The 26,790-nt window shown below is 44.9% G+C and overlaps 1 protein-coding gene across 3 annotated transcripts in view; it reads left to right on the top strand.

Moving 5' to 3' along the window:
- The window catches only part of dclk2a (doublecortin-like kinase 2a), a 69,136-nt gene that overhangs the window by 29,206 nt on the left and 13,140 nt on the right, over positions 1–26,790 (top strand). For all 3 annotated transcript variants that reach the window (XR_005994819.2, XR_005994818.2, XM_041843296.2), the window contains exons 3-10: positions 11,331–11,433; positions 14,510–14,617; positions 15,539–15,592; positions 17,295–17,389; positions 19,106–19,187; positions 20,687–20,792; positions 24,402–24,459; positions 25,164–25,283. Coding sequence is in view for 1 of the 3 variants with exons in the window: in XM_041843296.2 (XP_041699230.2) it covers positions 11,331–11,433; positions 14,510–14,617; positions 15,539–15,592; positions 17,295–17,389; positions 19,106–19,187; positions 20,687–20,792; positions 24,402–24,459; positions 25,164–25,283 (726 nt within the window). In the remaining 2 variants the exon portion in view is untranslated. The remainder of the gene's footprint in view (positions 1–11,330; positions 11,434–14,509; positions 14,618–15,538; positions 15,593–17,294; positions 17,390–19,105; positions 19,188–20,686; positions 20,793–24,401; positions 24,460–25,163; positions 25,284–26,790) is intronic.

Genomic DNA, 26,790 nt, shown 5'->3' with positions numbered 1-26,790 from the left:
TACAGTATAGGATCAGAGGGTTACTGTATTACGGTATAGGATCATAGGGGGTGTACTGTATTACGGTATAGGATCATAGGGGGTGTACTGTATTACAGTATAGGATCATAGGGGTGTACTGTACTACGGTATAGGATCATAGGGGGTGTACTGTATTACGGTATAGGATCATAGGGGGTGTACTTATTACAGTATAGGATCATAGGGGTGTACTGTATTACGGTATAGGATCATAGGGGTGTACTGTATTACGGTATAGGATCATAGGGGTGTACTGTATTACGGTATAGGATCATAGGGGGTGTACTGTATTACGGTATAGGATCATGGGGGTGTACTGTATTACGGTATAGGATCATAGGGGGTGTACTGTATTACGGTATAGGATCATAGGGGGTGTACTGTATTACGGTATAGGATCATAGGGGGTGTACTGTATTACGGTATAGGATCATAGGGGGTGTACTGTATTACGGTATAGGATCATAGGGGGTGTACTGTATTACGGTATAGGATCATAGGGGTGTACTGTATTACGGTATAGGATCATAGGGGGTGTACTGTATTACGGTATAGGATCATAGGGGGTGTACTGTATTACGGTATAGGATCATAGGGGGGTGTACTGTATTACGGTATAGGATCATAGGGGGTGTACTGTATTACGGTATAGGATCATAGGGGGTGTACTGTATTACGGTATAGGATCATAGGGGGTGTACTGTATTACGGTATAGGATCATAGGGGTGTACTGTATTACGGTATAGGATCATAGGGGGTGTACTGTATTACGGTATAGGATCATAGGGGGGTGTACTGTATTACGGTATAGGATCATAGGGGGTGTACTGTATTACGGTATAGGATCATAGGGGGTGTACTGTATTACGGTATAGGATCATAGGGGGTGTACTGTATTACGGTATAGGATCATAGGGGGGTGTACTGTATTACGGTATAGGATCATAGGGGGTGTACTGTATTACGGTATAGGATCATAGGGGGGTGTACTGTATTACGGTATAGGATCATAGGGGGTGTACTGTATTACGGTATAGGATCATAAGGGGGTGTACTGTATTACGGTATAGGATCATAGGGGGTGTACTGTATTACGGTATAGGATCATAGGGGGTGTACTGTATTACGGTATAGGATCATAGGGGGTGTACTGTATTACGGTATAGGATCATAGGGGGTGTACTGTATTACGGTATAGGATCATAGGGGGTGTACTGTATTACGGTATAGGATCATAGGGGGTGTACTGTATTACGGTATAGGATCATAGGGGGTGTACTGTATTACGGTATAGGATCATAGGGGTGTACTGTATTACGGTATAGGATCATAGGGGTGTACTGTATTACGGTATAGGATCATAGGGCGTGTACTGTATTACGGTATAGGATCATAGAGGGTGTACTGTATTACAGTATAGGATCATAGGGGGTGTACTGTATTACGGTATAGGATCATAGGGGGTGTACTGTATTACGGTATAGGATCATAGGGGGTGTACTGTATTACGGTATAGGATCATAGGGGGTGTACTGTATTACGGTATAGGATCATAGGGGGTGTACTGTATTACGGTATAGGATCATAGGGGGTGTACTGTATTACGGTATAGGATCAGAGGGTTACTGTATTACAGTATAGGATCAGAGGGTTACTGTATTACGGTATAGGATCATAGGGGGTGTACAGTGATCCCTCGCCACTTCGCGGTTCACTTATCGCGGATTCGCTATTTCGTGGATTTTCATAATGCATTTTTTTTTTTGGTGCATTGTGCTCTGCATTCTGATTCGCTAAAAACTCACTCCCGCTTCTTGTATCAAAACATGCTACGAATTGTGCTATCATTTTGTCGTCTCTGCAGTTATGTGTACGTACATAAAACAGCTTGGCAAATTTACATTAAGTTGGCCAAATTATCTTGTAATTTCGAACATCTCCTAATGAAATGGGACCCTTTGATGAGCCGTTATACAGTTCTCCAACGTAATCGATGGTGGCATGTCGGGTGTACAAGGATCTTTTTGCAAAGAAGAAAAAAGAGCGACAACAGCTGCCTATCACTATGTTCTTCTCCCGAACAAACACACCTGCACCGCGGGCTTCAGAAGAAGAGAACACGCAGAGCGCAGTCAGGATGCAGCGGCCCAGTCTGAAGAGCAGTGAAACGGCCTACACGTGAGGTCACTGTATTTGTATACATGTAATAGTTGCTAATTGTAAAAAAAAAAGTTTTCTATTTCGTGGATTTCACTTATCGCGGGTCATTTCGAACGTAACCCCGCGATAAACGAGGGATTACTGTACTGTATTACGGTATAGGATCAGAGGGTTACTGTATTACAGTATAGGATCAGAGGGTTACTGTATTACGGTATAGGATCAGAGGGGTGTACTGTATTACAGTATAGGATCAGAGGGGGTTACTGTATTACGGTATAGGATCAGAGGGGGTTACTGTATTACGGTATAGGATCATGGGGGGTGTACTGTATTACGGTATAGGATCAGAGGGGTGTACTGTATTACGGTATAGGATCAGAGGGGGTTACTGTATTACGGTATAGGATCATGGGGGTGTACTGTATTACGGTATAGGATCAAGAGGGGTGTACTGTATTACAGTATAGGATCATGAGGGGTTACTGTATTACGGTATAGGATCAGAGGGGTGTACTGTATTACGGTATAGGATCATAGGGGGTGTACTGTATTACGGTATAGGATCATAGGGGTGTACTGTATTACGGTATAGGATCATGAGGGTGTACTGTATTACGGTATAGGATCAGAGGGGGTTACTGTATTACGGTATAGGATCAGAGGGGTGTACTGTATTACGGTATAGGATCAGAGGGGTGTACTGTATTACGGTATAGGATCAAGGGTTACTGTATTACAGTATAGGATCAAGGGGTTACTGTATTACGGTATAGGATCATAGGGGGTGTACTGTATTACGGTATAGGATCAGAGGGGTGTACTGTATTACAGTATAGGATCAGAGGGGTTACTGTATTACGGTATAGGATCATAGGGGGTGTACTGTATTACGGTATAGGATCAGAGGGGGTTACTGTATTACGGTATAGGATCAGAGGGGTGTACTGTATTACGGTATAGGATCATAGGGGGTGTACTGTATTACGGTATAGGATCAAGGGGTGTACTGTATTACGGTATAGGATCATAGGGGGTGTACTGTATTACGGTATAGGATCAGAGGGTTACTGTATTACGGTATAGGATCAGAGGGTTACTGTATTACGGTATAGGATCATAGGGGGTGTACTGTATTACGGTATAGGATCAGAGGGTTACTGTATTACGGTATAGGATCATAGGGGGTGTACTGTATTACGGTATAGGATCATAGGGGGTGTACTGTATTACGGTATAGGATCATAGGGGGTGTACTGTATTACGGTATAGGATCAGAGGGTTACTGTATTACAGTATAGGATCAGAGGGTTACTGTATTACAGTATAGGATCAGAGGGTTACTGTATTACAGTATAGGATCAGAGGGTTACTGTATTACAGTATAGGATCATAGGGGGTGTACTGTATTACGGTATAGCATCATGTCACTGTACAGGGATGTGACTCAGAGCTCAAAGGGGAGACACAGCTGGCTGGCTGAGTGTGTGAGAGATAGGCCTGCCGAGCTGAGTTCTCTCTAGTCTGGTGTGAGCCAGAGTTCAGTTGTCTACAGGGGAGTTATACTAGTGTTTAGCTACAGGGGTGTCACCAGCAGGCAGCAATACTAGGGTTTTTATGGAGCTAGAAGCTCTCTGACATTTAGATTTTGTTCTCACCATTCTCGGAGCTATTCGCCTTGACTGAGGAATAGCATTTTTTCTTGATGTGTCGTAATATAAAATGCCACTCATTAAGTATGCATCATGTTATATTGCTGTGGTTATCCATCTACTGTAAAAGGCCTGGTAGCAGAGAATCCACAGTGACACGCTCATTTGTCACTGCTCCATTAAAGGTTTTCATAATTAATGTTCTCTCAACTGAGATTTGAATGTAAGTGAATGACTTTGACTGTTTTCTGCTTGTTGCTGCCATTATATCTGGTCTCACTGAGAAATGCCTGATGAATACTAAAGCCAGCTCCTTTCAGCAGTCGTTTGGTGGTTTAGGCTATTCAAAAGCCTACAGTGTTTAGCCGCTAATCGCTAGTCTAATTCAGCGTAGCTAGCTAATGATGAGCTTCATTTCTCCCCGTAGCTCTGTGTGTTTTCTCTCTTATCCTCCCTTTTCTCTCTCCCTCCGTCTCGTCAAAGGCTGGTTGTCTAACATGGGGGATGACAGATAGCACTCTAAAATAATGAACCAGTAGTCTACCAGTAGTCTACACTCCGTTTACGTATCCTACACCGTAGAATAACTAACTAGCTCATCAGTCTTAAAAAGAGGAATGCAATTATCGTACATTTGCAATGAGGAGGATTCATTTGCATGTTCGTACTTATGGTGTGTAGCCTACGGCTCTGAATAGTTGGTAACCCGTGTGAGGACAACCCCAATATCCCACAATGCACTCTGTCCTGACTCCTGTTCCATGGTGCTGTGCATTGCAGTACGCTACTACGACCTTGCTGAAGGCAGCATGCACAGAGCATCCCTCTCTCTCGCTCCTTCTAAACTATCCCCCTCTTTTCCCCTCCCTCCCTCTCTCCTTTCTCTTCTCTCCTGCATAAATCATCTCTCTCTCCCAAACCATCCCTCTCTTTCTTCAGTCCCTCTCTCCTCTCTTCCATTCTGGGAGATCTCAACGGGACCCTCCCACCCCCTTTTAACCCTTATTACTGTCACCCAAATGAAATGGGGGCTGACACGACGGGGGTGGTGGTGTGTGTGTGTGTGTGTGTGTGTGTGTGTGTGTGTGTGTGTGTGCTGGGAGGACGGTACCCCATGATTACAGCGATTGGGCTGTCAGGCCTGTGATGATGATAATGGGGATCTATACTTTCATCCTCAGTCCCCCTGCAGCGCCTCAGAGTACACCCACTAATCGACCCACTACCACCTTCATTATGGAAAGGGCAGTAAGCAACGATCAAGAGATGTAGCCTAGTCTACTCCACTCACCTTATGTAAGAAGTGCTCTCTTGCTTTTCAGTTGATGAATATCTTTTTCTCTGTGAAAGAGTGATGACATTTCAGCTCCGTTTCAAGATGCAAAAGGTCTTGTGATGTTCTACATAGCTTGTACTGTATGAGAGCTGGGTAGGATTATTTCTGTCCCACAGTGGTTATTAGCTCAATGGCCTTCACATCTGTCTGTTCAGTCAGAGTCCACGTCCCTTTTGGGGATTATTTAGCCCAATTCTTCATTGGGTGAAAGGGATATTTTAGCTCACATCAATGTCAAATCAAATCAAATGTTTTTGGTCGCATACACATATTTAGCAGATGTTATTGCGGGTGTAGCAAAATGCTTGTGTTCCTAGCTCCAGCAGTGCAGTAATATCTAACAATTCACAACAATAGACACAGATTTAAAAGTAAAATAATGGAATTAAGAAATATAAATATTAGGACGAGCAATGTCTTGTCTTTTTTTCATGGTTTTCCAAACAGGCTGTCTTCTAGCAAGTAATGACAGCATCCTGTTTGATGTTTTAATCCATTGAAATTTTTATTTTATAGCCAACCTCATAATTGAACCACTAGTAAACAGTCATTAATTTAAATATCAAGTCAGTTCAGATATTATAGTTCTGACTTCCTCATACAACAACAGCTGTTTAGGGGGTGTGTTCCCCCCCCCAAGTCTTCAACCCATATTTCTCTGTTGCTGGGTCGGCCAGGGCAGAATAGGAGAGATGGGAAGACAGAGGCAGAGAGAGATAGACAGAGAGCAAGATAAGGTAAGACAAACTTGTGTGAGATGGGAGGTCAAACTGAGGTTACAGATGTCACCCCAAAGAAACACAGAGACAGACAGACAGACAGACAGACAGACAGACACACACACACGCACACACACACACCAAAGACACACACACTCACCAAAGACACACAGCCTCAAGAGCCCCCACCCTCCCCTCCCCCAAACGATTCATCTCCCGTATAGGACTAATCCAACCTGACAGGGTCTGTGTGCCATTGGCTGTTGTTGAACCTGGCAGCGGTTGTCAAGGGAACACAAACACCAACATGGACTATGAGGTCTGACATCCTTATCCTGCCTTATTCATCTGTTCACTACTATTCCCCCAGACGGTACCATGGCCTCAGTATGCACTTAGAGAGGATGCTCTCCAGAGGATGTAATCGGCAAAATTTGGACTGTGCTTCTTCTGGCAAGCTGTAGGAGCAGACATTTTGTAAACAACCTTGTTTAAAGACCTCTCTTATCCCTGCTTTCTCTCCTCTCTCTCTTTCCAAAACTCTGTGAGTGTATCCCCCTTATCTCCATCTCTCCTTGGCCTCCTGGGAACCACAGGCCAGCTGAAATGACCTACAGTAGTCCTATTCAGCCTCGGGGAGGAAGGGGGTGGTGGCATTAATGGAAAAACAGCTTCCCCTGCCACGATGGTAGCCAGGCCTGAAGCCTCCTGGACAATCACATCGCCCCACTGTGGGGTCGCCACAGTGATTTCCCAGGTGGCAATCAACCGGGCAATAGGGGCAATACGAAATGACCCTGGCTAATTCACTCTCCTCCTCTCTGACAACTAAAAGGTGAAGTCAGAAGAGATTAACTAGTACCTCTTCTGTGGTCAAATTGTCAAATGTCTGTGTGAAAGTGAAAGTGTTGAGCTTGTGTTGTGTGGTTGTACCCATAATAGTGTCGTATTGCTTTTCCAGATCCCAGAGATTTCGCCCCCGCGCTGTCACCAACGTCTTGTCTGCTGCTGTCATCCCCACTGGCCTGTACCCAGGCAGGGGACACCGTGACAAGGCCACCTCAGCAGTCTGAGGCTGCTGGCTGTCACGCACCGTTTCCTCATAATGCAGACTCTGTCACACGCTGTACTGTGTCCCCATAATGCAGACTCTGTCTGGACTGTACACAGCTCAGCCCTGGATGGATGGAAAACTACTGGCTTTTAAAACCCTAGGTCTGCAGTGTTCTGAACTTCACTATTATGTCAGCTTATGGCGTTAGATTCTGAGAATATTTGACGTGTCACTGTGAGTCTGCATATTTACTGTGGCTTAACTATAGGGCAGTCTTAGGTCACCATCTGATTTTAGCTTTTTTTAATTTTTATGTTTTACTTGAGTCTGTAGTGGGTTTTGTGTGGACCCCAGGAAAAGTAGTTGCTGTGTTAGTAGCAGCAAATGGGGATCCTAATAAAATACTAATACTTGGCAGTACCACTGAGCAGCTTACGACATTAGCTTATATGGTTTGTCCTTTTCGTTAACAATGTACTCATGGTACTGGACTTAATCCATGGTGCATGTACACTATCACATCTCATAGGATCAGTAGCCAGTAGCCTGTTTGTTACATATGTGTTGTGAAAGCATTAATCCAATGGGAAAGATCAACAAAGGCAGCTGAAGCGTTCCAACAATGTCTACTGCTCCCGGTCTTAGAGCCATCGCCATGACGATGGCAACATATGGCTGGTTGTCCGGGTTATCAGCAGCTCAGTGTGAGTGATCTCGGCTGAGGAATGGCAGCCATTCCAGCTATGCCACCAAAGAGCCACTGCCTGCCAAACACACACGCATCCTCTCACCTCTCTGCTCTCTGTCTCTGTCTCTCTGTCTGTCTCTGTCTCTGTGTCTGTCTCTGTCTCTCTGTTTGTCTCTGTCTCCTCTCCTTTCCTCTCCTTTCCTTGCCCCCCCCCCCTCTCTCTCAGCCTCCAATGGTTATTGATTTAGATTCTGCCTCACAACACACTGCCAAGTCAAGTCATCCATTCATGTATTAAGTCAGATTGACAGAGTTTCTGGCTGAGCCCTAAAAATGATGTGTGGGGACGGAGGAGATTTGGAATCTGTATTGTAAGAGGATTTTGGTCAGGCTGTTATGGTGGCTGTTGCTGTTTTGAGTTGGCATATTTAAAGGTCCTCCAGCAGACTGCTCTCCATCTGCCCCAGAGTCCAGGCCCACCACTTACACACCCTCTTCCACTGCTTCAACCCCCAAGCTTCTGTGGCGGTCCCATTTTCCCATCTGCCTACCGAACTGGCTCCAACCCGTCCACCCCTCTCTTCTCTCCTCTCTCCCAGGGTATGAGTGGGATGTGTGGGGGTGAGATGATGATGATGATGATGATGATGAACGAATCCCCTTCCTGCCTGTCCACCCACTGATACTCCCTGCCTGCCAGGGCTGAATGCACTACCACAGTACTGCAGAGGAGCTAGTGTGTATGGATAAGTAATGTAGGAGCAACTCCCTCTGCTTTGTGGGCTAAATCATGGTGTGCTAAATCATGGTGTGCTAAATCATGTTGTGCTAAATCACGGTGTGCTAAATCATGGTGTGCTAAATCATGTTGTGCTAAATCACGGTGTGCTAAATCATGGTGTGATAAATCATGGTAGCTATAGATATTACGTGAGAGAAAGGAGAGGTGGAAGGCAGGTTGACGTTTATTGTCATGAATCTTGCCCTGGAGGCAGAACTGTGCGATTTCTGCTAGATGGGCCAGCTGCAAGTCAAAATTGGCTATATTGCAAAAATTCATAAAAACACAAATTAGCTTCTTAGTCTTAATTTAAGGTTAGGGTTAGGCATTAGGGTTAGCAGTGTGGTTAGGGTTAGGTTTAAAATCATATTTTATGACTGTGGCTGTGCCAGCTAGTGACCAGTCTGCAGAGCTGCCTCCAGGCCAAGATTCATGACGAAAAACACTAACCTGGAGGTGGAGAGAAGACAAAATGGAGAATGAAGGTGAAAGAGAGAGATAGAGAGAAAGAAATTGCCTGGCAACAGAAATGCTTGCTGCCGTGATTTCCTCACATGACAGTGTATTTTGACTCTGCAGTACTTTATTGTTGTGATATTTTGACCCTCAGCTCTTTGCTGTAAGCTGTAAAGTGTTGCCTCGTCCTCTGTGGCACTGAGCTTAGCAACCATGAAAGAGCCATCACATCACAGACAGATTTTAATTGGGCTGTTCGAGCGCGCCGTCAGCATCCCGCGACACACACACACACACATGCACGCGCTCATGCACACACACACACACACACACACACACACACACACACACACGTGATGGGCGCAAAATAATGAAATATGACAGACATCCTTCCTCAGTCTCCAACAACATGACATGTATTATAATAATGGCCCCTTTTTCTCCCCCAGTTCTGCCAGAGTGGGATCCAGCTATAATTGTGATGTTTAGTAGAATCATCTGAAACGACTATGTCCTGGAGAGTGGGATGTTCACACAGAGATGATGCAGTAGTGTGTACAATAGGATGTGAAACGATTGGATTCCCATTCGGCTTCCGTCGGCATATTAAATGGTGGATGAACTACTGTTTTCATAATGAAATGAGTTGATTCTCCACAGAGATGCATGGTATGGGTACACCCCATTAGACAAACCTTTAGAAGATGTCTTGCTAGGGCCCACAGTACATTGAGGGAAAAAAGTATTTGATCCCCTGCTGATTTTGTACGTTTGCCCACTGACAAAGAAATGATCAGTCTATAATTTTAATGGTAGGTTTATTTGAACAGTGAGAGGCAGAATAACAACAAAAATATCCAGAAAAACGCATGTCAAAAATGTTATAAATTGATTTGCATTTTAATGAGGGAAATACGTATTTGACCCCTCTGCAAAACATGACTTAGTACTTGGTGGCAAAACCCTTGTTGGCAATCACAGAGGTCAGACTTTTCTTGTAGTTGGCCACCAGGTTTGCACACATCTCAGGAGGGATTTTGTTCCACTCCTCTTTGCAGATCTTCTCCAAGTCATTAAGGTTTCAAGGCTGACGTTTAGCAACTCGAAACTTCAGCTCCCTCCAAAGATTTTCTATGGGATTAAGGTCTGGAGACTGGCTAGGCCACTCCAGGACCTTAATGTGCTTCTTCTTGAGCCACTCCTTTGTTGCCTTGGCCGTGTGTTTTGGGTCATTGTCATGCTGGAATACCCATCCACGACCCATTTTCAATGCCCTGGCTGAGGGAAGGAGGTTCTCACCCAAGATTTGACGGTACATGGCCCCATCCATCGTCCCTTTGATGCGGTGAAGTTGTCCTGTCCCCTTAGCAGAAAAACACCCCCAAAGCATATTGTTTCCACCTCCATGTTTGACGGTGGGGATGGTGTTCTTGGGGTCATAGGCAGCATTCCTCCTCCTCCAAACACGGTCGAGTTGAGTTGATGCCAAAGAGCTCCATTTTGGTCTCATCTGACCACAACACTTTCACCCAGTTCTCCTCTGAATCATTCAGATGTTCATTGGCAAACTTCAGACGGCCCTGTATATGTGCTTTCTTGAGCAGGGGGACCTTGCAGGCGCTGCAGGATTTCAGTTCTTCGCGGCGTAGTGTGTTACCAATTGTTTTCTTGGTGACTATGGTCCCAGCTGCCTTGAGATCATTGACAAGATCCTCCCGTGTAATTCTGGGCTGATTACTCACCGTTCTCATGATCATTGCAACTCCACGAGGTGAGATCTTGCATGGAGCCCCAGGTCGAGGGAGATTGACAGTGCTTTTGTATTTCTTCCGTTTGGGAATAATCGCACCAACTGTTGTCACCTTCTCACCAAGCTGCTTGGCGATGGTCTTGTAGGTCATTCCAGCCTTGTGAAGGTCTACAATCTTGTCCCTGACATTCTTGGAGAGCTCTTTGGTCTTGGCCATGGTGGAGAGTTTGGAATCTAATTTATTGATTGCTTCTGTGGACAGGTGTCTTTTATACAGGTAACAAACTGAGATTAGGAGCACTCCCTTTAAAGAGTGTTCTCCTAATCTCAGCTCGTTACCTGTATAAAAGACACCTGGGAGCCAGATATCTTTCTGATTGAGAGGGGGTCAAATACTTATTTCCCTCATTAAAATGCAAATCAATTTATAACATTTTTGACATGCGTTTTTCTGGATTTTTTTGTTGTTATTCTGTCTCTCACTGTTCAACTAAACCTACCATTAAAATTATAGACTGATCATTTCTTTGTCAGTGGGCAAACGTACAAAATCAGCAGGGGATCAAATACTTTTTTCCCTCAATGTATTTCTATAACTAGTGCCCAGAGTTTTTCCTCTAAACTCAAGGACCTACACATGATTCCTCTTCTAGCTAAACTTCTTCTTTCTGTCACCCTTTCTCTCATTCCCTCCCTCTCTCTCTCTCTCCAGATCACCTGTCTCCAGGACTTCTTCGGCGAGGACGACGTGTTCATTGCGTGCGGACCAGAGAAGTACCGCTACGCGCAGGATGACTTCCTGTTGGATAACAGTGGTAAGGCTTCCGTAGCCTTTGTGACTGGAAGGCCTGACGAACTCAATCTAACATCACCTGTATGTTGTGAAACCTTGGTGTCTCTCTCTCTCTCTCTCTCATAGAAATGGATGTAGATTCCAGTTCTATTGTCTATATTTCTATGGTCTCTCTGAGTCCCGTCCCTTTCCTCCCTCTTTCCTTCCTATTTCCTTCATAGGGTGCGTGGGAAATGCCAGGTCTCCCTCTGCAAAGAGGTATTCTGACCTCAATGGGACTTCCTAGTTAAATAAAGGTCATAGAAATCGCACACTATTCCATATGGAGCCTCCATAGGGCTCTGGTGAAAAGCAGTGTACTATATCGGGAATAGGGTGTCAGTTTGGACGCACCCCTCCTTTTTCTCTCTCATAGTATAGTGTGACTTCCCTAAAGAGATGTCAATGCCAAACCACTTTCCCCTTTTCATACTAGAAGTCAGGATGAAGTGCGTCTGAAAGGCGTGACACTTAATCATGACTCTAATATAATGTAATCATCACTCAATATCTTAATTCATTCCTCTCGTCCAAGAGGAGGAGACTATCGATTATGTGTGAGATTATCGGTCTGAACACACACAGATTCCTGCCTTCTGTAGGGGAAAGTGGCTGCAGTCACATTTTGTATGGTGTAGTTGTAGTAGTACATTCCATTCCAGGGTGCTACAGTGAATATCATTGTGTGTACATACTACCCCATGTTGAGAAGAAGACGTTCTTGAAAATCACTTAAAAGATGTCCGCAGCGATAGCCCCTACTGCAGCAGGATATGGCCTCTTTAGTCCATAGCTAACCCATTGTTATCTTAAGCAGGCCGATGTCAGTACAACTCCTCTGCAGTCCCCTATCCTCTGTGCTAGATAAGGTGGAGACAGGACAGGATGTACTGTATATAATATCCAAACCTCATGGGGAAACCAACAGGCTAATTCTAGACACCTCTCCAAACTATTCCCAAGGTACATCCTGTTTTCATAACTTAGTCTTGCTCCTGTAACATAACATTTTAAAGCTGCAATATGTCACTTTTTGGGCGACCCGATGAAATTCATAGGAATGTGAGGTATAGATCTACACTATACTTGCTTGTTTTGTCACATAAACTGAAAATATAATTTTAGCAACCAGGAAATGGCAGAAGGATTTCTGAATAGTGCATCTTTAACACACACACATACACACACACACACACACACACACACACACACACACACACACACACACACACACACAGGTGTAAACACTGTTTGTGTTTAGTTTCTTCAGCTGAATCTGTTCTTCAGTTGTTTTAGCTCTTCCTTGTCCTACTTCCCCTGCCATGCTCCATTTGAAGAATTAGGTCTTTCCCCAAAAGTGTTTGGTCTAGGTACCTCTTTACAGCTCTAAAGTCTTTCCACAGTGTCTTACAGGAGTCCCAAGGGGCTGTTGTACTGTCAGACTCAATTGTCGAGAACAGTGTCAAATCCAAACACGGTTTGTGGAACGATATAAAAAGTCAACACTGCAAGTAAACAACCTTGCATGGTACAGTAGCTAGCATAGTAGTAAACAGAATGGCACATGGGGTCTGCTCCAATAACAGGCTTGGGTCACGCCCACTTAATAGGAAATAGGCAATAGGGTATGGAGTCATTTCAGACGCACTCCTGGTCATTATTTGTCTCCAATTGGCCACAGCTGGTTGGTACCTCCTCTGTGTTCATGGTGTCATAATAGCATCTAACACTGTAACACCCCCCGATTAACACCATCTGACATGAACCCTGACAGTTTAACCACCAGTCTCATTACAGTAACCAGTCATATGCTGCGCCTGAACGCAGCTCGCTCTGTCTGTTGTCAAAGCTGCTAAAACAGCTCTGTATCACAGGCGGTTGGTGGCACCATGAATGGGGGAGGGCGAGCTCGTGGTAACGCTGGAGCGGTATAGGTGGAATGGCATCAAATACATTAAACACATGTTTTCCATGTGTTTGATACCATTCCGTTGTGCCGTTCCAGCCATTATTATGAGCCGTCCTCCCGTCAGCAGCCTCCATTGCTTTGTGTGTCTGTGCAACACCACTAAAACAGTTGAACCACCAACCTCATTACCCCGCCACCTGCTGCTCCTGCACGCAGCCCTGTCAGTCTGTCTGTCTGTGCATGCACCTCTGTGAAACGCTCCTAACGCAACAGCTTTGGGAGCAGCACAGCAGGCAGCAAACACGATAGCGTAATTACCACAGCTTGTGATTTTTCCATGGATTTATGGCGCGCACAGAGCCACAGACGACTGCACACGAGGTGTTTGTTTGGAAAAAGCAGACGCTTAACTGAGTGTTGTGGGAAGCTCTGTGCGAATTAAACGTCCTTAACTTCTTGAACACTCCATACTTAGGGCTTTCTCAAAGAGAGCCAATGATATTATGCTGCTCTACAGCGCTGCACATAATATAACATAATAAGGACATGATTTTAGGCTGTTTCATTTCAGTGCTCTGGCTTTGTGTTCTGTAGTGACACTTCTCCACAGCTGATTAGACCCAATATTAGGCTGTTATTACAGCCTGAAATCTTCACTGAATATCACTCCATTTCACTACCGTATCACCATGTTCAGTTTGGATTTCAGGCTAGTATTATTATGCATCCATCTATTCATTCATGCATCTATTCATTCATTCATCCATCTATTCATTCTTTCATCCATCTATTCATTCATCCATCTATTTATTCATTCATTCACTGAAGTGTTTCCTCTATCATTCTTTTCCCCCTCCACTCTTCCTCCTCCACTCTTCCTCCTCCTCCTCTACTCCTCTCCTCTGTGTTTGGCTAAAGTCCAATACAACCCACAGTATCCACATCATAACATGGATATGTGGGTATTGAGCATGAATGGGGCGGTGGAGGATGGGACTGAACTGTGCATGAGTGTGATGTAAGTTCCTAGCTGGAGCTAATTTAGACTAGTTTGACTGGAACACTTGGAACTGTATTGAATTGTGCTAGATAGGAAATGAGGTCGGTGTGTGTGTGAGTGGTTTTAACCCTGTGTGTGTTGTCTTCACAGAATGCCGGGTGCTCAAGTCATCATACTCTGCCCGCTCGCCCACTCCAACGAGGGCTGCTGGGAGCAAGAGCCCTGGACTCTCACGCCGTATCAAGTCCCCTGGCATAGGTATACACACACAAACACAGTTAGTGGGTGATGGACTGAGTAACTGATTTTCATCTGCCATTAACTACTGTTTTACAAAGTAATCACGTCAAAAGGTTTCAGGATTTCTTCAGCTGAATCTGTTCTTCAGTTGTTTTAGCTCTTCCTTGTCCTACTTCCCCTGCCATGCTCCATTTGAAGAATGAGGTCTTTCCCCAAAAGTGTTTGGTCTAGGTACCTCTTTACAGCTCTAAAGTCTTTCCACAGTGTCTTACAGGAGTCCCAAGGGGCTGTTGTACTGTCAGACTCAATTGTCGAGAACAGTGTCAAATCCAAACACGGTTTGTGGAACGATATAAAAAGTAAACACTGCAAGTAAACAACCTTGCATGGTACAGTAGCTAGCATAGTAGTAAACAGAATGGCACATGGGGTCTGCTCCAATAACAGGCTTGGGTCACGTCTACTTTATAGGGAATAGGCAATAGGGTAGGGAGTCATTTCAGACGCACTCCTGGTCATTATTTGTCTCCAATTGGCCACAGCTGGTTGGTACCTCCTCTGTGTTCATGGTGTCATAATAGCATCTAACAAAAGGTTTCAGGATTTTGGCAGGCTACAGGCCATATGGCCAATTTACCCAACATTTATCTTAAGCTCAGTTAAACATTGATTTTGAGGCTTTAAGTTGGACTTTGAAACCTCAAGTTGTAAAAATAAACAAAACATTCTAGGAAAGTCAGTACTGTATTACAAGCACACCAGAGTTTAGAATAATTAATGTTTTACTATTTTCTTCTCTCTCTCTTTCCCTCTCTCTTTTCTTTCTCCTCTCTCTCTCTCTCTCTCTCTCTCTCTCTCTCTCTCTCTCTCTCTCTCTCTCTCTCTCTCTCTCTCTCTCTCTCTCTCTCTCTCTCTCTCTCTCTCTCTCTCTCTCTACAGTAAGAAGACCAATCCATTACTCCACCAGTAGTCAGTCTCCTGTTAAATCCCCAGGTAAGCCTGTTAACATCCTGCACTGCCCACTCTGTTGGCCCATAACACATTAGCCAACCACAACAACATTCATTTTCATCTAGCCAGCTATCATTACTAGGACCTTGAGTTTTCCCCTAAGGACGTAGCCTAACCAGGAATAACTCCTGGCCCGAATCATCACCACAATATGTTAACAATAATCACTACATTAGTCTTTCTCAGAGAGGGCACCAATTAAACCCTTTTGGAGTTCCTGACAGCTTCGAGTAGAATGTCTCTGTCTTGGTCAGTGCACCCTTGGCCTAAGGTTGACCTCGTGGCTGATGGGGCCCTGTGAGAGGTCCAGTTAGGTTCTCTCAGTACAGTACAGTATATTGTAATGTCAGTCAGGCAGCTCCCCTCTGATGCCTGCATGGCCTCTAGCCTCCAGCCTCCTGCTGTGTAGGGAAGTGCCATCAATTATTCTGAAAGAGCTCTGCTCCACTGTGGACCTCCCTGGCCTGCCATTCTGACCTAAGACTATTTAAAGATCTCTGGATATCGCGCTCTCTTTCTCTCACCGTCTCTTTCGCTGGCTCTTGCTCTTTCTCTTCTCTCTATTTTTCTCTCTCTCTCTCCTCTCCCTCTCTCTCCTCTCTCTTCCTGGCCCAGCCCCAGAAACTCTCTCTCTACAGCATGCATCTAATCTGAGCACAGACTGGTGCAGGGCCGGCTGATACAAACCCATGTACTAAATTAGCCTCAGTGCTTTAGTCTTCATCTGCTTTCACTGAGGCCTTCTAATTTAATTTAATTCTCACATCAGGAGACATAAGAGTTGTCTGGCATCGCATTCCCATCTCTCTAGTAGGTACTGTACTGTATTGGTGATTCTGATTGTTGTTAGCAGGTCCAGATTGGTTATCTCAGGGAATGGGTACAGCATGACGCAGTGTGGCAGTGTACCTGCCAAGAACCTAGAGTGTGTGGCAGATGAGGCCTTTCACAGAAACACACTGTACTATTACCAATACAGTCGACTTCTCCAAAGAAAGTCAATGCCTGGCCCTGTTGTTTGAGGAGAGGACTGTCTGTGACACAGGGAGGTTCCTAGAGGTAGGCTGCTTGAGGTACCCTTGAACCTTCAGGGTCGTAGCTTCCGTGTAGCCTTAGCTGCAAACAGATTATCCAGGCAGCTTGAGGACGCACCTGGGGTGACCCTGCGTGTCTATCTGCTGGAGCCAAACACAACCTGCTTCCTCCCACAGGGGACCGGGCAGGAAGTTGGACACAGTCACACACAGTTCTAGACACGAAACGCCACACTACACCTGAAAGAAAAATCTAGCACTCAGTCTTAAAGAAAGGTGATGGACTTGAATGCGACTGTTAGTACAGATCTTTGTCAACTGAGTGAAAGTAAACCCATTCAAAGTGAACTTTGTTGTGTCACAAATAGTTTTCCTGCCCTGTCGTATATCACTTCCTGTGATAGAGAGAGGCATTTCCTTTAGCAGTAAAGAAATTAAGAACAATAAAATACACAATGTAATAACAGTAATACACTTTTAAACAGCCACATCTCTCCAGAGGAAAAAGGACTTCCTCTCTCGTTTGCCCTTCCCCAACATCAGCACTTCCTGTTGGGCCAGCCCTAGCCCTATCATTGTCTTACTATGGCTTCCTCCCTCTCTCCTTCCCTCTTTTCTCTCTCCTCCCTCGCTCTCTCTCTCCTCTCCAGTCAATGGAGTCCCCAGCAGTACGATCTCCACCCCCAAGTCCACCAAATCCAACAGCTCCTCCCCCACCAGCCCCCGCAGTATACACAGCTTCAAGGTGAGTCACACACACACACTGTGTCACACACAAACCACCTGTAATCTCCAGATAGTGCTATTGTTCTGTATGTACCCATATGGGAAGAGTGATTGTATATTTTGGCATATGCTATAAATAACCATATAGTAGCAAATGATTTAACCTCAAGTGCACTAGATCAGGAATAGTGGTTGGCCAGGTAACCAAAATGCTTGAATCTGTTGACAGTGGAGACAACAGCACATCAACTTTCTCAAGATCATTATTACCGTTTGGCAACAGTTACACCATGTTTACTTGACAGGTCCATGTCGTTTGATAGAACTTAGTTACTCTGAAGACATCACAAAATAATGTATTGAAAAAAAAAGATTGATGAAGATTGAGGATGTAATCCACCAAGTTCAAAGGTGTTTCACCCCCTTGATTCCTCCTTTATACACTGTACTAAATAATGCATCCATTCCTTCAGTCCAGGTACAAGAAATAAGCCTTATGGTCCATGTACTTCTAGCAGTGTTGAAAGAGTTGAAAGATCTTCTCTTCCATAATAGAAAAGATTACTTGGATGACTTGGCGGAATCTGTTGCATGTGAAAGCCAAGAATGCTTGAAAAAGCAGTCTTATAATAACCCATTCAAAGAGCCATCACAGCTGTCTCTTTTGGAAAAAGCCTCTCGTCAAATTATTCATTATTTTCAACATTATTCATCATTTCAATCCATTAAAGTTTGTGTTTCCTCTGTCTCTGCCTGATAAGTGACTCAGTAGGGGAGGCCTATCCATTATGATAGTACTTAACACCCTGTACTTTTCACTTATTTTACTGTTCACTTATTTTACGCCAAATGCATCATTAACACCGTGATATAAATAGCTGCTCACTTTCTTTGTGTTTGGGTAGGCACATAACATCCACAGAAGGGAGAACTGTTAGAGCAATTCAGAAGAGACGTGTTTTTATAGAATCGGCTTCTATCTTTCCATTGAGCTACCTATCTAATAATGAATTATAAAGTCTAATATCAAACATTTTCTTACCAAACTATACTGAACAAAAATATAAATGCAACATGCAACAATTTCAAAGATTTGACTGAGTTACAGTTCATATAAGGAAATCAGTCAATTTAAATTAAATAATTAGGCCCGCACAAGTACAGTGAAATGCTTAACTTGCAAGCCCTTCCCAACAGTGCAGTATTCAATATCAAAATAGTATAACAAAAAACCACAAGATATAAGAGGGGTAAAAAAAAAAAAACAGGGCTAACAGGGTCAGTGCCAGTACCAAACTACACCATTTTGAAGCGAGGGTGTTTTTGTATTAGTTATCCTGTCACACTCTGTCATGGCATTATATTGGATTTCAAATGCATGCTACTTAAAGCAAAACCATTAGTCAATGTCCCTAGATCCCACGGCTTAGTTCTGGATCGATGCTATGAAGCGGACGTATCGTGTGGTAGTACTCTAGAGATGTAATTGGCTAATTCGATTGCCCTGCTAGTATTGATGTCAAAACAAAGCATTGGACCTACCAATTGTGCCTAGCTAAGCTTGACCTCTAATCCATTGTGTGTACCATATTTGATACTTATAGTTGCAATGATGATACATGTGTCCAGGTTTTGACTTGAGGGGTGGCTGAAAAGGGGAGGATGCTGACCTCTGTTTTTCTCTCTCCTTCCCTCCTCTCTTCATCTCTTACTTTCTTTCTCTCCTCGTTTCCAGATTCCGCCACATCACACGTCTGCCACCAATGTGAACGGGTCTTCACACAGTCTGGAGAAGGCCAATAACATGAGTCCTGAGGGTAGGTGTCCCCTTCTCTTCTCTTAAATTCTCTTCATTTCCTTTCTCCTCTCTCCTCCTCCTCCTTGCCTTGCCTCGCCACTTCTGTCCACACCCCCCCCTTCTCCTCTCCACCCTCCCTTACCCCCTCCTCTCCTCTCCTCTCCTCTCTTCTCTTCTCTTCTCCTCTCCTCCCTTCTCCTCTCCTCCCTCCCTTCCCCCTCCTCTCTTCTCCTCCCCTCCCCTCCCTCCCTCCCTCCCTCCCTCCCTTCCTCTCCTCTCCTCTCCTCTTCTCCTCTCATCTCCTCTCCTCTCCTCTCCTCCCTTCTTCTGTTGCTCTCTTCTCTTTACCCTGTGTCATACTGTCTCCGTGCCAACTCTCACAGCTCTTGCCTGCACTCACTCACCCCTAAACACGTGGCCCTAACGTTCCCTCAACTTTCTCAAAACATTTCACCAACGCATCCCCAATCCCCACTAGGGCGTCAATGTAGGTTCACAGTGTTATATTAGAATTGCTTACTCAGCGACACAAGCCGCAGCACTCACAATAGAGGGACGGAAGTGTGAAAAGTGAGAAAAGCTGTGTGCTGTTGCATGAGACAGCCAGGCTGTAACAAAACTAAACATCCTTGGGCTGTGTGTCTGCATAATATTACTGGTCCCTCTTTAGGAGTGGCCAGAGACTAGATCTAGGCTAGTAGCTAGGCAGTCTGGGATAATGGACAATTCATGAGTTTATACTTTGATTAGACTAAAATGTATTGATCCTGTATTTCAACAGCTTTGTCTTAACATAAATTGTGGAAAGGCTTGTTTTATAAATCCAACAAGATCATATTCATTTCACTGCAATGCAAGTTTTACCAGAGTAAGTACTTGTAGGTATTGTGCGTCATTCTACACTGAGTGTACAAAACATTAGGAACACCTGCTCTTTCCATGACATAGACTGACCAGGTGAATCCAGGTGAAAGCTATGATCCCTTATTGATGTCACTTGTTAAATCCACTTCAAATCAGTGTAGATGAAGGGGAAGAGACAGGTTAAATAAGGATTTTTAAGCCTTGGGACAATTGAGACATGGATTGTGTATGTGTGCCATTCAGAGGGTGAATGGGCAAGACAAAATATTTAAGTGCCTTTGAAAGGGGTATGGTAGTAGGTGCCAGGCACACGGGTTTGTGTCAAGAACTGCAACGCTGCTGCGTTTTTCACACAGTTTCCCGTGTGTATCAAGAATGGTCCACCACCCAAAAGACATCCAGCCAACTTGACACAACTGTTGGAAGCATTGGAGTCAACATGGGCTAGCATCCCTGTGGAACGCTTCCTTCACCTTGTAGAGTCGTTGACCTGACGAATTGAGTCTGTTCTGAGGGCAAAAGGGGGGGGGGTGCAACTCAATATTAGGAAGGTGTTCTTAATGTTTTGTACACTCAGTGTATATATGAGGGCCACTGGCAGTAACTGAAAGAGCATTCTGATGTGCGCTGTTGTAACATGTCTCTCCTCATCAGTTAACGGCAACAGCTGTAGCTCTACCACAACCATCCTGGAAAAATACAAGGTCGGCAAGGTCATAGGAGACGGAAACTTTGCAGTGGTGAAAGACTGTGTGGAACGGTATGTAAATTAAGAATTCAATTACATTTCTTTACGTCTCATTGATGGATTTAAAACCTTGTTTTAATTTTTACTTGTCCTCGCTTGACCGTAAAATAAGTTTCATAGCATACTGTGACGTCACGAGAGGCTACACAGCTTTCAGCGGGATTGCTCAAGTAGTGCAAGGAGACAAGGTTCAAACAAAACAAGGATTTTATTATAGGTCTTGGGAAATTAACGAAAATATAACAAAATTCTGTTCTCTTGTGGCTCTTTAAGGGTTAACAGTTCAGGGATGTCTCTTCCACATCCAAAATCATAATTCTCACTCGCTCAGATAACTTTTCCCCAGCCTTACTGTAGTCCACGTTGCAGCTAGTGGCCAACCCAGCAAAAAGTCCTTCCAAATGTCTCTCACGTATTTCCACAGGTGCATATATCCAAAGGTGAGTATTTCCCAAAGGTAAGTATCTCCAAATCCTTATATTCCTCATGGAAGTGGACGTGCAGCACTCTTGTCCTCCAGAGAGCCCAGGTTGGAGACTGTGTCTCTTCCCTTCCCAAACCTTCAGCTCATCAGCTCCTCATTTGTTTCAGCTGCGTGGGAAGATTGGCCATAGAGGGGTGGAGTTCCCGACCATACCAGCAGATGGAGCCATAGCTGTCTGGGTTTGCAGCCACCTCAGGGGGATGTAACGTCCCTCCAGGACACAGCCTCTCGTGACATCACACATCCCCCTCCTCGGGACCGACGTCCTCGTCGGGGTAAAGGCAGCGAAGAAGGCATCACGCCGGGAGAGGGCGTCCGCATTGCCGTGGTGCTTGCCAGCCCTGTGGACAACAGAAAAGTTAAACGGTTGCAAGCTCAAAAACCATCTGGTTACTCTACTGTTTGATTCCTTGTTCTTGGCCATCCACTGCAGAGGGGCGTGATCAGATACCACCATGAAACGTCGGCCCAGGAGATAGAACCGAAGGGGACTCCAGGGCCCAGACTACAGCCAGACATTCTTTCTCCACCGTTGAATAGTTCTTCTCTCTTGGAAGTAACTTTCTGCTTAGGTAGAGAATGGGATGTTCTTCACCGTCATGTGCCTGGGTGAGGACAGCACCCAGACCCACCTCCGAAGCATCCGCTTGGACAATGAATTCCTTCTTGAAGTCTGGTGCCACCAGGATCGGACTGGAGCAGAGTGCTCGCTTCAGGTTGAGGAAAGCCGCCTCCGCCGCAGGGTTCCACTTCACCATTCGTGAGTGGCGTTTGGTCGTCAGCTCCGTCAACGGTGCAGCTATGGTAGCAAAATCTGCAATAAAGCGTCTATAGTAGCCAGCGAGGCCCAAAAATGACCTTACTTGCTTCTTGGTGATGGGCTGCGGCCAGTCCTGTATGGCCCGCAGTTTGGCTTCCTGTGGTTTGACCAACCCCCGCCCAATGGTGTACCCCAGGTAGTTTGTCTCACTGAAGGCCAGCTTGCACTTCTTCGGGTTTGCCGTGAGCCCTGCTTCCCTGAGCGAATCCAGCACCGCTTGTACCCGGGGTATGTGGCTGGCCCAATCCGGACTTTGTATAACAACATCATCCAAATAAGCCGCTGCGTGCCTCTTGTGGGGCGCAAGGACTCGATCCATCAGGCGTTGGAACGTGGCAGGTGCCCCGTGGAGACCAAACGGAAGTCGGGTATACTGGTAGAGCCCCTCCGGGGTGGCAAAGGCTGTCTTCTCCTTAGACGCCGGGGTCAGGGGCACCTGCCAGTAGCCTTTTGTGAGATCAAGAGTGGTTAGGAAACGAGCATGCCCCAAGGAGTCTATTAAATCATCGACACGAGGCATTGGGTATGCATCAAATTCAGCTATTCCCCGGTTAGAAAGGGGGCTAACAGACCAACCCACTGTTGCTTGGGCCAGGCTTCCCTAGTGGCCGTGGCCTCAAATGCATGCAGGTATGCCTCAATGTCATCGGTAGCTCCCATCTTAGATATAAAGTCACTTGCCTTTATTGGGCGGGTATTTTGGACCACCCTCTGTCTCTGCAACTGCAATTCCTCTGCCTTCAGAAGGTTGGCTTTCTTTTGCTCCTCCAAGAGAGCCACGTTTGCTTGCATCTGGGCTTGCTGGCCAGCAACAAGGGCTTTCAATATGTCCTCCATTTCAGTCGGGCGGGGAGCCTACGGCCAACTTGGAAAACTGGGTGATCAAACCTTCGGTATCCTCCTCTGACATGCACTATTAACGCTTGAGCGTGCCCGTATTCTCCACCATCTGTGACGTCACGAGAGGCTACACAGCTTTCAGCGGGATTGCTCAAGTAGTGCAAGGAGACAAGGTTCAAACAAAACAAGGATTTTATTATAGGTCTTGGGAAATTAACGAAAATATAACAAAATTCTGTTCTCTTGTGGCTCTTTAAGGGTTAACAGTTCAGGGATGTCTCTTCCACATCCAAAATCATAATTCTCACTCGCTCAGATAACTTTTCCCCAGCCTTACTGTAGTCCACGTTGCAGCTAGTGGCCAACCCAGCAAAAAGTCCTTCCAAATGTCTCTCACGTATTTCCACAGGTGCATATATCCAAAGGTGAGTATTTCCCAAAGGTAAGTATCTCCAAATCCTTATATTCCTCATGGAAGTGGACGTGCAGCACTCTTGTCCTCCAGAGAGCCCAGGTTGGAGACTGTGTCTCTTCCCTTCCCAAACCTTCAGCTCATCAGCTCCTCATTTGTTTCAGCTGCGTGGGAAGATTGGCCATAGAGGGGTGGAGTTCCCGACCATACCAGCAGATGGAGCCATAGCTGTCTGGGTTTGCAGCCACCTCAGGGGGATGTAACGTCCCTCCAGGACACAGCCTCTCGTGACATCACAATACCAATTTGTACTTTCATATTTGTAAGGAATGTTCACTAGGCTGTAAAAGCCTTTAAAAAGCCAGATTTATAAATTACCACGTTGATAAGTATCTTTCAATGTGGCTTAATAAGCGCTACGTCACATGTCATAACTGCTCCGTTCAGGCTTCTAAGGCTTAATGACAGCAGGCATTTATAGCATTTAGCCCTGTGTAGCTCAGTTGATAGAGCATGGCGCTTGCAACGTCAGGGTTGTGGGTTTGATTCCCACGGGGGGCCCAGTATGAAAAATGTATGCACTCACTAACTGTAAGTCGCTCTGGATAAGAGCGTCTGCTAAATGACTAAAATGTAAATGTAGCTATGCATTTACTGTCAGAGAAGTCTCTGTGTGTGTGCGTACATGCGTGGGGTTCAGCCCATTAAATCCACTTCATTAGCGTTTCCCTTCTGACTCAGCAGTTTGTCTGTAATGTACAGAGAGAAGACTCCTCCCTCTAATGAGAAGGCTAGACGCTCCAATACACTGTCACGCACTGTCTGATGTTTCAGCATATGATGAGGCTGCAACACTGTTCAGTCTACTGTTGGATATAACTTATAATCATAGTTCAATTGATGAAACAAGGATGGCTAATCTATTAAAAGTGACTTTCAAACTATTTTGGTATTTGTTATATGGTTTGGCAGATGGTTGCATGTGTTTTGGGTTGGTTTGAAGGATTTACAGTAAATACAATATACCATGATTTGAAGGACAGGTGTTGCTGTATGTCTTTATAGGTCCACTGGGAAGGAGTATGCACTGAAGATCATTGACAAGGCCAAGTGCAGTGGAAAGGTGAGAGAGAGAGAGAGAGAGAGAGAGAGAGAGAGAGAGAGAGAGAGAGAGAGAGAGAGAGAGAGAGAGAGAGAGAGAGAGAGAGAGAGAGAGAGAGAGAGAGAGAGAGAGAGAGAGAGAGAGAGAGAGAGAGAGAGAGAGAGAGAGAGAGAGAGAGAGAGAGAGAGAGAGAGAGAGAGAGAGAAGAGAGAGAGAGAGAGAGAGAGAGAGAGAGAGAGAGAGAGAGAGAGAGAGAGAGAGAGAGAGAGAGAATTTATTTGACTGTGTGTGACCCAATAGCAGCTCAGCAACCCAGGTTTTAATGTGGTGAATGAATGTAAGTGTTGCAGAGAGACTGTTCATTCAGACAGTGTTGCTGACAGAGTACTATGTATCAACAGAGAGACTGTTCACTCAGACAAGAGGACACTCCAAATAAATGACAATTGATTGTTCTGGAATCATGAGGAGCCTGGTCTCTTAACTATCTCTATTGAAGGTTTAGCCTCTCAGCTCTAGGTGCTGCATATCATGTATCTGTCAGAGCAGCTGACATTAGAGAATACATGAATAAAACATGATAAGTCTCTAATCTGATTCCATGAGATTAACAGGATCAAAAAACAATACAATGAACTACTTCATGTCTGTCTGCCTGGGGGGTTAATAATGCAGGGTGGAATACCTAACCACTGTGTGTGTGTGTGTGTGTGTTTGTTTTCCAGGAGCACCTGATAGAGAATGAGGTGGCAGTGCTGAGGAGAGTCAAACACCCCAACATTATCCAGCTGATAGACGAGGTGGACACACCCACTGAACTCTACCTGGTTATGGAGCTGGTCAAGGTACGGTTCAACCACTACTGACCACTACAGTATCTAGTCAACCACTACTGACCACTACAGTATCTAGTCAACCACTACTGACTACTACACTATCTAGTCAACCACTACTGACCACTACACTATCTAGTCAACCACTACTGACCACTACAGTATCTAGTCAACCACTACTGACCACTACAGTATCTAGTCAACCACTACTGACTACTACACTATCTAGTCAACCACTACTGACCACTACACTATCTAGTCAACCACTACTGACCACTACAGTATCTAGTCAACCACTACTGACCACTACAGTATCTAGTCAACCACTACTGACCACTACAGTATCTAGTCAACCACTACTGACCACTACACTATCTAGTCAACCACTACTGACCACTACACTATCTAGTCAACCACTACTGACCACTACAGTATCTAGTCAACCACTACTGACCACTACACTATCTAGTCAACCACTACTGACCACTACACTATCTAGTCAACCACTACTGACCACTACACTATCTAGTCAACCACTACTGACCACTACAGTATCTAGTCAACCACTACTGACCACTACACTATCTAGTCAACCACTACTGACCACTACACTATCTAGTCAACCACTATTGACCACTACACTATCTAGTCAACCACTACTGACCACTACACTATCTAGTCAACCACTACAGTATCTAGTCAACCACTACTGACCACTACACTATCTAGTCAACCACTACTGACCACTACACTATCTAGTCAACCACAACTAACCACTACAGTATCTAGTCAACCACTACTGACCACTACACTATCTAGTCAACCACTACTGACCACTACACTATCTAGTCAACCACAACTGACCACTACACTATCTAGTCAACCACTACTGACCACTACACTATCTAGTCAACCACTACTGACCACTACAGTATCTAGTCAACCACTACTAACCACTACACTATCTAGTCAACCACTACTGACCACTACAGTATCTAGTCAACCACTACTGACCACTACAGTATCTAGTCAACCACTACTGACCACTACACTATCTAGTCAACCACTACTGACTACTACACTATCTAGTCAACCACTACTGACCACTACAGTATCTAGTCAACCACTACTGACCACTACACTATCTAGTCAACCACTACTGACCACTACAGTATCTAGTCAACCACTACTGACCACTACACTATCTAGTCAACCACTACTGACCACTACAGTATCTAGTCAACCACTACTGACTACTACAGTATCTAGTCAACCACTACTGACCACTACAGTATCTAGTCAACCACTACTGACCACTACACTATCTAGTCAACCACTACTGACCACTACAGTATCTAGTCAACCACTACTGACCACTACAGTATCTAGTCAACCACTACTGACCACTACACTATCTAGTCAACCACTACTGACCACTACAGTATCTAGTCAACCACTACTGACTACTACAGTATCTAGTCAACCACTACTGACTACTACACTATCTAGTCAACCACTA

Source organism: Coregonus clupeaformis, chromosome 3, assembly GCF_020615455.1.
Source record: "Coregonus clupeaformis isolate EN_2021a chromosome 3, ASM2061545v1, whole genome shotgun sequence".
NCBI lineage: Eukaryota > Metazoa > Chordata > Actinopteri > Salmoniformes > Salmonidae > Coregonus > Coregonus clupeaformis.
Note: the sequence above shows the minus strand (reverse complement) of the source record. Positions and strands in the feature narration are given on the sequence as shown.